Source organism: Metopolophium dirhodum, chromosome 5 (assembly GCF_019925205.1).
Source record: "Metopolophium dirhodum isolate CAU chromosome 5, ASM1992520v1, whole genome shotgun sequence".
NCBI classification, from domain to species: domain Eukaryota; kingdom Metazoa; phylum Arthropoda; class Insecta; order Hemiptera; family Aphididae; genus Metopolophium; species Metopolophium dirhodum.
Window position 1 is genome coordinate 30807823 of NC_083564.1, and position 15457 is coordinate 30823279.

General features: G+C 28.9%; 1 protein-coding gene across 2 annotated transcripts; it reads right to left on the bottom strand.

Moving 5' to 3' along the window:
* Positions 1-834: 834 nt before the first annotated feature.
* On the bottom strand, positions 835-12669 carry LOC132945384 (cationic amino acid transporter 2-like). 2 transcript variants are annotated; one of them, XM_061015113.1, is made up of 15 exons: positions 12514-12669; positions 12299-12440; positions 11592-11823; positions 10374-10502; positions 10135-10290; positions 9670-9774; positions 8448-8603; positions 8073-8197; positions 6256-6353; positions 6017-6156; positions 5283-5385; positions 4841-4980; positions 4521-4687; positions 2436-2544; positions 835-1227 (listed from the first exon to the last, which is right to left on the bottom strand). In XM_061015113.1, the coding sequence occupies exons 2-15, from the start codon at positions 12314-12316 to the stop codon at positions 1121-1123; spliced, it is 1785 nt and encodes a 594-aa protein (XP_060871096.1). In that variant the 5' UTR covers positions 12317-12440; positions 12514-12669; the 3' UTR covers positions 835-1120. The 2 variants fall into 2 exon arrangements, with proteins under 2 accessions (XP_060871096.1, XP_060871095.1); XM_061015112.1 differs by having other exon boundaries at positions 12299-12446; positions 12514-12667.
* Between the last annotated feature and the right edge of the window lie 2788 nt (positions 12670-15457).

Sequence of the window (15457 nt, forward strand, 5' to 3'; positions counted from 1 at the left end):
AGGGCCTGGCCATGGTAACAATAATAAATGTTATAACGGTCAAAGGTTATCAAATCGGCCTCGTGAAAATCGGTCAAAAAAAAAAAGCTAAACAGCCAAAAACATTTTTATTAAAATTAAAATTACAATAATTTGGCACATAGTTCTTTCCTTGTTTTTATGCATGAGTATAGGTGACCCGAAAAATGTTTACCACTTCAGCACTTAAAACATAATATATAATTGCTCACAGATGAATTGCTGCAAGGTTGAGACGTTATGTTTTCTTACTCATTTTCCCTATAATATCTTCTTCTCAAATTTCGATATAAAAATCTATATAGTGGATTTTCGTGTATATTTTCTTAATTAATTACTTTGGAAAAAGGTTATATTTGGGTGAAATGTGAACATTTGGCTAGGTAAGCTCTGCATACAACCAAGTTCGTGACAATAAGTATAGAATTACGTATTGAATTTAGTTTGTGAAAACGTTTAATTTTTAATTTTAAATCTTTGCGTACCTATGTGTACAACAGGCGGTTAGTTAGTCAGTACCTTGATTAGGCTATAGATTAAATTTAACTGTCTTATTTAACGGAGATAGATAAGGTGAAAATTTAATCCATCTCCATTTATTTATGTTTAAACATAATATAATATATTGGTTATTATTCCGATATGATATTAGAGGAGAGGATCCGTTCCGGATAAATTGATTAGAAAGGAATAATAATATACAGAAATCACAAAAAAAAAATCGTCGAGAAAGTTATTGTAGATAAGACAGGAATACTTTTTAAAGGACGGCAGGTCGAAGTGTGAACATTTGGTAATACAATAATATGAATCTAATATTGGTAAATAATTATTTTAATAATAGGTAGGCACATTTAAATAATTATGGAATAAAGTATTACAAACTAGCCGTGGCAGGAAATAATAATAGTTATACCTACACACGACATTTTAACAAAGTTTCGTAATTATAGTAATTCATAAAAATAAAAAATGCACCACAATTTTCAGATATAATACAGTAAATGGTTGTATTTTATAATACTATAAGAATATGAAATTATCAGCTATATTATAATATTATAAATGCAAATATTTTATTGCATGTATTGCGTGTAACGAATTAGTTAGAGATTTTTGAATCTTGTTTGTGTTCTTTGTCTTTAATTGCTTGTTGTTTAAAACCTTCCAAACTATTGTGAACTCCGTAGAACGCATATATCAATAATCCTGTAAAACAAAAATATTTAAATAAATATCAAAATAATTATTTTTATGTTATAATGGATGATAGATTAAATAAATTATTGAAATATTTTCTTAATTATTATTATTTTTATTTGAAATACGCCTTGTTTGCATCTGGGCCTCCGAGGCCATTGACTGGTTTCAATATTTGCATTAATGGTACATTATTATTTTGGTTTTTTATCACTTTTTTTCATAATAATATAATATAATTTATTAACATAATATATTATTATAAATGTACAACAATGTATAACCCATAACTGCTCATTAAATGATCGACCATTTTTTAAACTTTTCCGTTTTCTTTTTGGTAAATGTAAATATTTGACCAATATCGCCCTGTTGTTAATCATTGGCTATTTGGTAAGCCATCATTCCTTAGTTTTTTGTGTAATTAATTAAATTATTATGTCATTTTCACAAATGTTAAATGTACCTATATCGTTACATTAATAAAATTAGAATAACCTATAATGTAATAAATACATTTATTCGTACTTAATGTACCATGTAATTATTGGGCTCGTCCAGTGTTAAAATATAAACAAATAATAATAAATAAACTATCAAAAAATATTGTGACCCTATGAAAAATAAATGTTTTGACTAATATTTTGTCATAACTATACCTGACCAGGCAAATGTTGTATTGCCCTGTAAATAATTGTTATGCTCACACATGATGAAATTAAAGAATTCATTGTTTATTTTATGTATACTATAAAATATACATAATAATAATTAAATTAAATCTATAATACTTTATAAACTTGTAATTATTTTTTATCTTTTATTTTACCTAACCTAAACCAAACTTAATGTTAACATCAATCAAAGTTGTAGATACCGTGATTAAAGAGTACCCACAAACGTTCTATAATTTTTAAATAGGTTTATCTGTTATTATAAAAATGTAACGATCGGAAAAACATCGATTGATCTTATTTTATTACTCGGTGAAATGGTGATCTATCAAGGCATAAATATATTATATTATGTATAATATGGACCATTTAATATTTATAATGATAGCTATGTATATTTTTAACAATTATGCGCGGTTATAATCATAAGATGCCTTTACATTTTGTTATACGTTGTTAAATTTATTCCATCGATGATGTCGTGTGGAATGAATTAAAATATAATTCGTTTATAAGTATAAGCTATATCATCCTTATACATACCTACTACAATCCCTATACCAAATCTCATCCAAGTTTTGATATTCAGCTCCATCATTAAGTACAAATTAAGTAATATACTCAAACATGGCACTAGAGGAACAAAAGGTACCTAAAAAAATTACAAAATTACAAAATTACAAAACATGATAAAAATATTACAAACCATCATCAATTAAATTAACATGGTACTCTATATACAAAAATGTGGGTGATTATTTAAGCTACCTGTACTTACTAATGCTGTACAAATAATATAGTCAATAATGTTTCGTCACGATATAGGTTACTAACACTGAACACACAGGTCCTATACTGCACATTCAACTACATAATATAAGATGTATTTTTAATTTAAGAAAAAACTTCGTTCCTTATTTCCGTTACAATGACTGTGGATTTTGGCTAATATCGGATTGTTATCACTAAATATCAAATTGAGAGAAAAAGACAAAGTGCCAGGCATTCTTTTATAGTATTCTAATAAATTATTACAAAATAATAAAGTTATAGTTAAAATATAAAAAACAACACATTGTACCATTGACTACAAGTAACAACCATAGATACAGTTAACTTTTTTGATTAGACACTTTTTTATTGATCCATTATCTTAGCCTAAGACTATAAGATACGCATAGATATGTACTTATGCAGTGACGAAATTACGAGGGGGGGATTAGGGTGTCTTATCCCCCTCATGCCTTTTTTTTACTGAAGAACCATATTTGTATACTTATTATTTATTGGTACTAATATAGTATATTTTACGAAACAACAAATGAAAATCCAAATACTCTTGTGGTAATAAACATTAACCACTACTGCAAATTGCACAAATATATTGAAATAATACAGTTTAGCTCGATTTTTAGTAATTTTTTTCGAAAACCTATAGGTAATATGTATATTTCAACGAGTTAAGTACAATGGTGCAAACAGAATTTGTTGGTCGGACTTAGTTCCAAGGTTATAACCTTTTGAATATTGAAATGTTGAGTATTTTACGTTTACGCAGATTATTCCACGAATCTACACAAAAAAGTCGATTAAAACTTTCTTAAATAGTATGTAATTATTTATTTCCATGTATGCATGCATTTATACATGTACCCTACTTACATTATACAGATTACAGATCACAATGGTTGGACTGAGAGTATTTATGATATAAGCCAAATTTTTTTTGGTGTGGGGGGTGTTAAGGATAAATGTTTCAATCTCCCCCCCCCCCCCACACACAAACATTTCCAAATTACGGTAGTGGACTTCTGGATTAACTAAGTACGTTTATCTGTACATTTTGGCCGTTAGATAGACAGAAACAATATATAGTTCTCGATATATTGTCATCTCAATCGACATCTACCAGCCACCGATGATTAATAAATTTAACGTAAGACACTATCGCTATTATGAAAACTATAAATGTTTTTAAAAATATTTTTATTTGAATAATTTAAAGTCATTATAAACAACGTTTTTCTAAAAAAATAGATATGTTTTTCACTATTTTGTTTCATTATCATTTTTTAAATGTTTGCTTTTTTAATGACACGCATTTTGAATTTCGTATTCCAAATCATAATATTCTTCGGTGTATTTTATTGTATAAAATCGAATTTTGAACGAGTAGTGTGTGATAGTTATAACATATAAGTAGCCAAGTAGGTGATGTGATATGTATAAACTCTAAATGATAATATATTTGATAAGAGGAGTGGAGTGGTACACAGGTCCACACAAAATGTTGGTCAACTTATAAGTTATAACTAATAAACTTCTTGGTCAAAATTTGATTTTTATAGATCGAAATATTCTAAATAGTTTTCTGCATCGGGATATAAAATAAAAATATTTGTCGTTATTCAAAAGAGTAAGAATCTTAAAAAAAATCATAATGATAGAAAATACTCTCAAAATATTAAAAAATATTTAGTTTAATTTAATTTTTAGAGTTATCTAAAATAATAAAATTAATGTCTTACGTTATCTCTCTCCGCACAATACTTATATAGGTATATATCGTATAAATACTTTGCGGTTAGTATAAAAAAATTAGGTATAATGTTTTGTACACTTTCTTACCCTAAACGACAGATTTTCGACGGCTTGTGGAAGTCTACATAACATAAACAGGGAAATCAATAAGGTTGCAACTGAAATCCCAATTACGATAGTCAACGATAACTGCAAAGACCCTTCGCAATAGTTAACGTTCGTCATACAAATGCAAAACACAAACGCGGCAAATGCTACGATAACACAAGACAACAAAAAAGAACATTATATTATGTAATTATAACGCTTTTCCATATGTAATATTATTACTATAGTAAGTACTCGTATTATACAAAACGAATAATTGGCTTTTTAAAAAAAAAAAAAAATCACTCGCAATAACTTACTGTAAGTGAGTATAAGCACTCTCGACACGTATTGGGAATCTGTGTTGGTCAGTCCTGTGTTCGATGCATTCCACCACTTGTAAATTATATGAACTTCTGAGTTGTCCAAGTCCTGACTGACTGAATTGTTGTTTTTATACCTGAACGACAAACAAAGTATAATATGACGTGTAATAAAACGGAATCGAACACGATCGTATAGACTATAAATTATTAATATTGTAATACACGTTTCAATAAACATATTTTTTTTGTTTATGTTTATTCATACATCTGATGGAAATAAAAAACTCTTCCGTCTACTACTAGGTTAATACTCGTTTAAGTAAATACTAAATAATTTTATTAGGTATATACTGGTCGGAAACTTATCGAGGAATAATATTATAATTCTAATCAAAATTTGTATACAAGACTCTTAATTCTTCGCATTATTACACACCTGAGTATCAAAATACAGACGCAAACCATCAGATACGACATGAGTGTGCCAATAGACGTCATCTCGACGAGTTGTTCAAGATTGAACATGGACGACAGCAAGCCTAGAAAATCGATTTTGACAAAATAAATGTATAGATATAACATCGTTTATTACATATTGTATATATTACATTCTTGTTTGTTAGAATAAAAACAAGCGGGAAAGTGGATGTCACTCTGCTGTACAGTAGGTTACAAGTTGGTCAATGTATAATGGATTGTATTAAACTTGAATTCAATGATATAATATCATTATATAAGAAAAACGATTCTGAGCGGAGACGGTTTGTCAGTCTGGATATTTTATATTATTGTTATTATTTATTATAGCCTGTAAGTTGAATTAATATTATATTATTTTTTTATTCGTTTCTATGGTGATAAACAAAGCGTTAGATATTAAAATCCCATTTTTAGCGGTTTTTCGTAATTTGTCGTTGGTCTTTCCCCTGGCATTAAATAACTATTGAGAAAATCGAAAAATTATGTCTCTAAGGTACTATAATATTGATACAATTTACTAAAATATAAGATATACTATATGTTGAAATCAAAGCACTCCTTCTAGGAGAAATTTTGTCAACACGATAAAAAATAAATAAAAAATAAACACCATTGTAAAACCACTAGCTTCCTCGCTCCGCTCAGAATCTAAGACACATTACATCGCAGTCAACGCGTTAAAATCTTTACCAGTGCCAATTCCGCAAATCATTGTCGCCAAAACGGGAGTCTTTGTTTTTTCATTGACCGTCGATAAGCACTTGAACAAAAGACCGTCGCTGGACATGGCGTATAAGATTCTCGGTATAGGAAATAAACATCCTAATAAGCTTCGTGTATCATAAAAATAATGCGTTAGAAAAAATTGGCACGAAAAACTAATAAACATCAAATTAAAATTACAAAAATATAAAGGTTAATATTATTACGTCGTCATAAGAGCGAATACCGCGCCGCAGGTAACCATATATTTGATGATTGGCATTCCCATGTTCTCGTAAATGACGGGCAGAGGTGCGTCCGGGTCCTATGAAACAACGACAAAACTAATTACTATACCCTATCGTGGGTTCGTTCGGAGACGCAGGGGTTGGAGGTGTTTTTCATATCAAGGGCTAGAAACGCTTACAAATTTGATCAGGGGTCATATAAAAGTTTTAAAACTTCACAATAAACATTGGAGAACAAAGATTCTCAAAGATTTTTTTTTATGTAGGTACCACTGATTTGTATTATGGATCGGTAATGTACCACTGGATGTTAAAAATTAACAATAATAATGTTTAAAAACTATTATTTAGGTAAATTTAACAGTATGTTTAGTACCTATTTACACATCACATAACATTTTATTGGGTCTACTCACAACCATTATTTAGTAAAAATATGAATCAATTCATTTTTCGTACGGCCATTACACGTTATTCTACGTACCACCTTAGCGCCATGTAGCCTACATATGCATGTGCCCCGTACTTAGGTTTGATAACCCCTGATGTAGAATGTAGACCAGCGTTTCTCAAACTGTGGGTTGCGACCCACTGGTAAGTCGTAAGTCAATTCTTGGTGGGTCGTGAGAAGATTTTTGAACTATATAGATTCTAGGAAATTTATTCATTATATACCTATTAATTATATTATATTCATTATCGTCTAACTATATAACTGTGAAATAAAAATCTCTCTAGAGGCTAAACTCTAGAACTACTTATTACACCTTGGTAGGCAATTTTCAATAATTCGATTTGATGCAAGCTTGTACTTGATCTGCCCAAAAAACCAATGGCAACCGATAATAAATAATTTCTACTGTTGACTGTAACCAATGGGAACTATTAATAAATAAAAATAAAATTTCCAATGTAAACTTCAATGTCCCTGTTTGAGCACCTCTTTAAAATGCGAATTTTGGCAAATCCTTTCTTATTGCACGGTGAAAATGTGAAAAGAATCTCTATTCCAAATTTCAAGTTCGTACGTTGCGTAGTTATTGAGTTACAGCGATCAGTGACTAAATGGTATTTAAATGTTATATGTTTAGAAAAGTTAAGATACATTTTGAACACCATACACTGAACATTAAATAACGAACTGAATAAAGTTTGAGTCATATAGAGTTGGTACATTTAACGGGCAACGAAGTGCACAGGATCAGCTAGAAATGTATAAATTAATAATGTAATAAATTATAATAATAGTACCTACTCAAATTCTGTTTTCAGAATTAATTTTTAATCTTGTAAATAAACCATGTGGGTCACGATAGATTTTCGGGGATAAAATTGGGTCACCGTCCTAAAAAGTTTGAGAACCACTGTTGTTTACTATTATTAAGTTGTTCACTGTCATTGTAAACGATTGAATCTATAGTCATAAATTACTAATACATAATATACTAGTATATCATTTAGGGTTGTAATATTTTTTTAGTGTTTATATTATATTATTATAGTAGGTATAAAACACATACAGAGTAAATTAATATAAAATAACTACATTATATAAACTACACGTTAGGTCATGCCTTTTGTATCTTCAATATTTTTTTTATATTATTATATTTTTCAATATTTTTTCAATATTATTTTACTGCTCAATATTGTGCCTCTCAGCAAAGAAAATGATTTAACGAATACTGGTTTTACATCTACAAATATTATAAATTTATTACGCGGGACATACAAAATTGGATTGATGGTAACCGACCTCAGCTAACCTAGACCATAATAATTTTATAATTTTATACTTGATCGTAATATGGCCACATCAAAGTTAACACCGACGCTACACTAGAATATGCCAACGTGACGAAGAACAACGATAATATGATCGCTAGAGGAATGGTTCTTTTCGGATCTTTGGTCTCTTCACCTACAAGTACAATGAATAATAATTTATGTATTTAATGATAACCATAATGAACAGACATCAAATGTAAATCGTAGAAGGTAAGTTAGTCTGGCACCCTAAAGTCAGAATTGTTTGCTAAAAATTCTAACTTAGAATAGTTGAATATAGGTACCTAAGTAGGTATCGTACAGATTGTTACAGCCATACTCATTGAGAATACTTTTCGTCAATACTGAAATTATTATTTTTAAAAAATATAATCAAACCATACCTGTAGTAGCGATGGAATCGAATCCAATAAACCCGTAAAAGCATCTAGCAGCACCTGCGATTATTCCGTTCCAACCGAATGGTGAAAATCCTCCGTCACCGCCATCCACTCCCGGTGGAATTTCACTCTTTGGAATAAACCAATTGGACAGTTTACCTGAAATCAGTTAAGCACTCGTTTAATTTACCGTCAAAACTATAATTATTATAGCTTATAGGTGATGCACGCAAGCTCGTTAAAGCAATATGGGTACATTTTTATGAAAATGTTACAAGTCATAATAATATAGTACGGATTATGCCCGAGTTACAAATCATGACTGTCATTACTATACAACGTGACTACTAAATTTCAGATGGATCAACGAAAAACAATAATTACTGTGTTATAAATAGTTTTTAAAATGTTGTAATATACTATTATGGTGTGATTTGATTTATACCATAATATTTCCATTGTATTTATATACTTATGAGGTGTTGTAAAAAAATATTGAAGATACGAAAAGCATGACCTAACGTGTAGTTTATATAATGTAGTTATTTTATATTAATTTACTCTGTATGTGTTTTATACCTATTTTAATAATACAATATAAACACTAAAAAAAATATTACAACCCTAAATTATATACTAGTATATGTATTAGAAATTTATGACTATAGATTCAATCGTTTACAATGACAGTGAACAACTTAATAATAGTGGGTATTCTATTGTCTTATTATACGCCTATATTAACCTGATTTATGATTAATGAAATACGAAAAAGTAGTTTATTTCAAATATTATTATTAACTGGTCTGCAGTGGTCATACATTACCTACTAATACAATGATTTAAGGTAACAATAATTTTTTAGTGTCTATATATTGTACTATTGTAGTATAATCATAGTACAAATGTTAATATATTATGAACATTAATACAAATTCATCAAAATCACAAGTACGAGTTTATCTACACAATTTGTGTACCTGTAGAAACTGAACCTCGTATTTTCATTATTTTTCTGCAAAACAAATGAGTAGTATAAATAAAATAAAAAAAATCGTACATTAGATACCTACCTAAGCTTCTTTTATTTAACTGAGAAAATAAAATTATTGGATAATTATTCCTCAGAATTAAAGTATTTTTTTTTCCGAAAAATCTGTATTTTTTTATTACATACTATTGCAATGACAGTCAAGAAATATTTTATATTCGTCTCGGCACTTACCTAGAAAAAAGCCACTAACGACTACTGTACCCAATGTTAACAAGTTCAACATAGTAAACGCTTTATTGAGGGTTGAAGATTTCTTGACACCCCAAGCTACAATTACTGAAAAATTACATCATACATATATTATTTACTACAGTTAGTACACAATAATTTCTCACCATAAAACTACTTTGAGATGAGATTTCGTTAGTTAAATTTACTTATTAGTTATTATTGTTTTGATAAACAGCTAAAATTCTTAATTTTGAGATTTATATAATAACATTATTCTTTAAAATATAATAATCAATTTGAATTACCTATTTTAAGAAATATTCATATATATATATTATATATTTACGTATTCAACCATACAATTTAATTACTGCACAAATTAACGAAATAACAAACAACAAAAAGTTTCATGAAAACAGCGAGCGCTTGAAAATATTATATTATATAAGTACAATTTATTATTACACGCAATAAATATGACGAAAAAGAACGATGCAAAATCTGGATATTCGCCCAAAAAATCCACATGCATTGGAAAATGTTTTTTAAAATATCTCTTTTGAGGATCTCCGAGTAAAGCATCTAAATAATTAGTCATTGCCTTGGCGACGGAAGCTGTACCTATAAAACAATCAAAATTATCACAGTAGAAATTTTAAAATATTATGTCATTCAAATTGATTATTTTTTATTGGACGACTCACCAATAGTGTGTTCAATGTACAAAGTCCAACCTATAAAAAACGCAATAAATTCTCCAACGGTCACGTAACTGTAAATATATGCAGATCCAGCTTTGGGTACACGACCAGCGAATTCAGCGTAACAAACTCCTAAAAATCAAAACAAATAATTGATCTTTGGTGCATTATTATGAGAACCATGTAAAAACAACAATATATTTTACTAAAACCACTATAGCTTTGTATTGTATTGCATAATCATATAGATATTTGAGTTTTAGTAAATATATAGATAACAAAGCCCTACCCATAGTTGATTTGTTTTATTAATAATTTGTGAAATTGTGAAAAAATTCAATTACAATATTGTAGTACACTTCTGTTGTAGCCTGTAGGATGATTCTTTCAAAAGTGAACAATCATATGGTTAGGTTAAGTTGAGTAAATTTGCTATTCATTATATTATTATTAAAAAAGAAACTTATTTCAAATTTCCAACTTCAGTATAAACATTCTCACTATATAATATTACGCTAATTATTTTCACCCAAGTGAACTTCATCAACTATTATATCCTTAAGGCGCACCATTTGATTTCTCTCTCTGACCCTCACGCGACAAAGCAAATTTTTGTTTAGCAAAACCAACTCTGAAACTGAAAGGGTTTTTTTCTTCTCTATTTTCATTGTTATACAATTTATAAGCATCTTTAAACTGTAATAATTTTACACGCTCATAAATTATATAAAAATTAAAATATGATAAAAAAGCAAACGTAAGGAATAAGGATACAGGTAATGTTCTTAACTTAAAGTTTGATAATAGGCGAATTCACGCTAATATTAAAAGTAATAACACAGCCACGCAGAGTTGGTTCTGCTAAACGTACATTTTTCGCATTGCGAACACACAGAGAAGTAAATAATAATAAATAGTGCGTATCCTCTTATGTCAATGCATAAATATGGAATGTTGAGCGATTATTCTTAAGAATTTTTAAGTCTAGATAAGAGGAGTTAGGCTTCCAGGCGTGCTTCGGGAAATTCGGGGTCCACTAAGGCTTGTCACACGTGACTTTAAACTTTAAAGTCGTTATTTCTGCAGAAGTGCTACAATAGCCAAGAAAGTGAACTAACACTTTAAACGTGTTTTATATTATATATAATTGTAGTGTAGATGATCATCATAGGTAAAGATAAGTCAGCTGATATTAATAGTATTGACTAGAGTACGATTTACCGGAAAACGATGAGACGATCGCCGCCACGATGAAAGACAGTACGACCGCTGGTCCAGCGATGGATTTGGCCACCGTCCCGGCCAACACATATACGCCACATCCTAAAGTGGAACCAATTCCCAGAGCGGTCAAGTCGAATATATTCAACACTCGTTTCAACTTATCTTTTCCCGGTTCGACATCCTCAGTAAACGTTTTCTTCCTGCACAACGTTTGATAAAGCGTGCGGTTCTGTGTCAAATAGAGTAAACAATACTCGATGAGGATAATTAATCAATCGGAAAATAGTATGTTAGTATACAGTATCAAACCCACGATTAACTACTCGAGTAGATAACCGTGATTAAAACGTTTTTTTTTATCTTAATAACGACAAAAAGTTTCTACAAAGACTATTATAAAGGTTGATCAGATTCACAATAATATTTTCATGATAATTTATTATAATAATATATGGTGACCAGACATACTTACATCCGATCATCTATACCTCTTACAATTGAAACATTCTTAAATTATTACCTACCAAACCCAGTCATGTATTAACTCTTTAAATTATTTATTTTTTTAAGTGCGTTATAATATCATTATGACAGTATATACATAACAAAAACTAAATGCATAAACGTCCAGTGTAATATTATATAATAATATTTTACGTCTATACAGCGTGTTAAACGCGTTAAACAGAATATATGGAACTCACCGACAACGATTTTCTCATGTTGAATTACGTGCGAAGTGGAATCCGTCCAAAATGAACTCCTTGTAACGTAGTCAATGTGCGATATGAGACATGTATACGGCTTTCGATCGAAGTCGGTGGTAAAACTATACCCTGAATAAACCTATACCTTAAACAATATTAACGTCAGTAAGAAAATTTAAAAAAAAAAAACAATTTATACGGTGGCACTTCACTTTTACACAGTTGGTCGATCGACGCAGGCTGATGTTCAATAATAAACGTTCAAGATCGAAGGTATAGGAATTAATGTACTGATACCATTATGATTAGAGCGCTCTATAGTACAGAATAATCTTCAAATACTTAATCGTATTGTTATTTGTTAGCCTCAAAAACATGAAAAATAAAATAAAATCGACTTCATATTCTTCTAAATAACAAGCCGAACGATTTGTTAAATAGTTATTAGTTAATAATTGTTCGATAACATAATATTTATATAGGTTCCAATTTATTGCTATTTTCATTTTTCCAAAAGAATAATATAATATTATCTTTACGTTATGTCCATACAACGAAACAGCAAACCTTAGTTACTATATTATTATTATCATCCGATAAGTGAGTTACGTTTTAGGAACACTTATATGGCCAATCCACCAATAAAGCACTACATTATTCTACTCTCTCAATCGATAGTTAGGGACACACAGTGACGTAGCCAGGGGGGTCTAAGGGGGCTATAGCTCCCCCCCCCCCCATTGACTATGTTGACCTTAGAATTTTATCAAGATTAATAAAAAAAATAAAAAGTGTAAATAAAATATATATTGTATTTGTATACTTAACCCCCCCCCCCCCACATACAAAATTCCAGGCTACGCCCTGAGGACACATAATTCTAAAGGTTAGATTAGGTTAACCTTAATTAATACAACTGCTTCGGCCCAAATGACTTCCACATGATAGGGTAAACTATTGGTTAGCTCAGAATCCAAAATGTGACCTTGTGTCTACAATAAAAAAATAATTTTTTCTCTTAATGAATTAGGTACAGGCAGAGTCGTAAGATATTTCAAACACAGCTGAATATACAAAACAATAAATTGTAAACTTACCTGTTCAGGCATATTAAGACGTACTTGACTTGTTAATCTCGTGACTATAAAATAAACAGTTATGTGATACACATGATGGTCATAACAATCATATTATAATTTGATTTCACAATAGTATTGAATAAGTTTGTATCGGTGTATGTGCATAAATACGCACCAGCAAGTTAGATTATTATATAATCTATCATAATACCTATAGGTACGCTACATTTTTTTTAAAAAAATGTATTCGTGATACTTGGTACCTTTTTATGCATTATTTGTTAATAAATATCAGTAGGTAAATCAGAAAAAAATATATTACCATTTAGTTATATCTACCCGAATAGATCTTATGTATTATGAGAGTATAATTAAATAATAAAAGTGGACAAATAGGTGTAACCGTCCTGTTGTATAATGGTATAGATAAAAAAGTCAAGTGTACATGTCATTGAGTAGATAACTGTAATGGATTTGTTAAAAAAAATTTGCAAATGTTCGCTTTTTTCCACACATTTCAGCAAAATTTTTAATTTGTTAAATTACCTAATTCCAAGTTAGTTATCATAATAATTGATGCATAATTAATAATTATTAATTATTCGTAAAAAAATATTATAATTTGAACCAGTGCGCTATTTGTTTATTCTCTCTATAGCCCACGGTTTTATTATTAATTATTGTCATGTATTTTGAGTTTAATTAACACGGAATACGTCCATGATAATATAAATGACAAAATATGTGGTACATCTCAGCTCATGAATATTTAAAAGCAAACTAACACATAGTTCAATTTTGATTCTATAATGTGCATAGATAATATTGGTGAGATTTTTAATAAATATTCATAATAATTATAGTTCCTACTATATCTATCTACTATATAATCCTACAATATTTTACTGCCATGGTATGGTATAATTTCATAAATTATAAAAATAATTGAAACGATTTTGATACTAAATTTACTAAATAAGTAAGTAAATTTTATTATTTTCTGTTTAAACTACGAGAGGGATATATATAATCAACTACATTGGCTTAACGTATTACGTCTCACAATAACTTTAAATAAACAAACAATAATCAGAATAATATAAAATGAATCAATTATTAATTTATACTTAAACTATAGTAAGAAAACGAATGGACTTCTATTGCGTCGATTTACGTATTGTTGTGACTACCTAGTGTAAGTTGTTATAAATTATAATATAACAATTCAAATGACAAATTCTAAAAATGTTGCACATTTAAAAATCACCAATATCCAATTACAGCTTGAAATCCGTGGGATTATTTTTATATTTTTAATAATTGTACCTGTGTATAATGTAGTGTATATTATGTGTGGTTCTTATATAAGATATACCAATTAAATAACTTTACATAATATACTCGATTTATTATAAATAATTAGGTATGATATTAAAAAAAAATGTTAAAAATAAAATAACAATGAATATTAATTTAAAAAATATTTTAGAACCTTTCCGTGCATGATTTAATATGTATAATATTGTATATACTGAATATATTCTTATTGTATTATTAAATTATTATATAACATTTTTTTTGAAAATAGTTTATATTCTAGTAAACTCAATAACTAAACATGGCTTAACAAGGCTAATATTTCCTATTGTAATAACTTGCCATTATTTTCAGTTAGTTTAAATATTTATTAGGTAAGTACGTTGAATTTAAACAGTGTTTGTACAAATCTATTACTGTGGACTGTGCAGGTTAAAATTTAAAATTACTAAAGAGATTGCAAACGACAGTTTTTAAGGAGTTGTATAGAGGTAATTTCCCAAGTGTTGAATGCGTTTTTAGTAAATGTGTGTGTAGTAAGAATTGATTATAAGTATTTGTGACTTAAGTAAAAAAAATCTTAATAAAATTGTGAAGGTACCACCAGTCACCACAGCGTCGCCCACGTGAACGGAACTACGGAACTACCTGTATCCTAATTTCAAATGTATATGAACTTCTAATCAATGCTACCAATAGGCCTAATAATGTGATAATACTAGTAAAAATAGATTTTAATTCGTAAATATAATATCTACTC

What these genes read in the sequence shown, in the direction of transcription:
- LOC132945384 (XM_061015113.1), bottom strand. An exon ending in TCGAAAATCTGTCGTTTAGG is followed by an intron (nt 2,545 to 4,520) that starts GTAAGAAAGTGT and finishes TAATTTTTTTAG; the next exon opens with GTACCTTTTGTTCCTCTAGT. An exon ending in TGGTATAGGGATTGTAGTAG is followed by an intron (nt 1,228 to 2,435) that starts GTATGTATAAGG and finishes TTTGTTTTACAG; the next exon opens with GATTATTGATATATGCGTTC.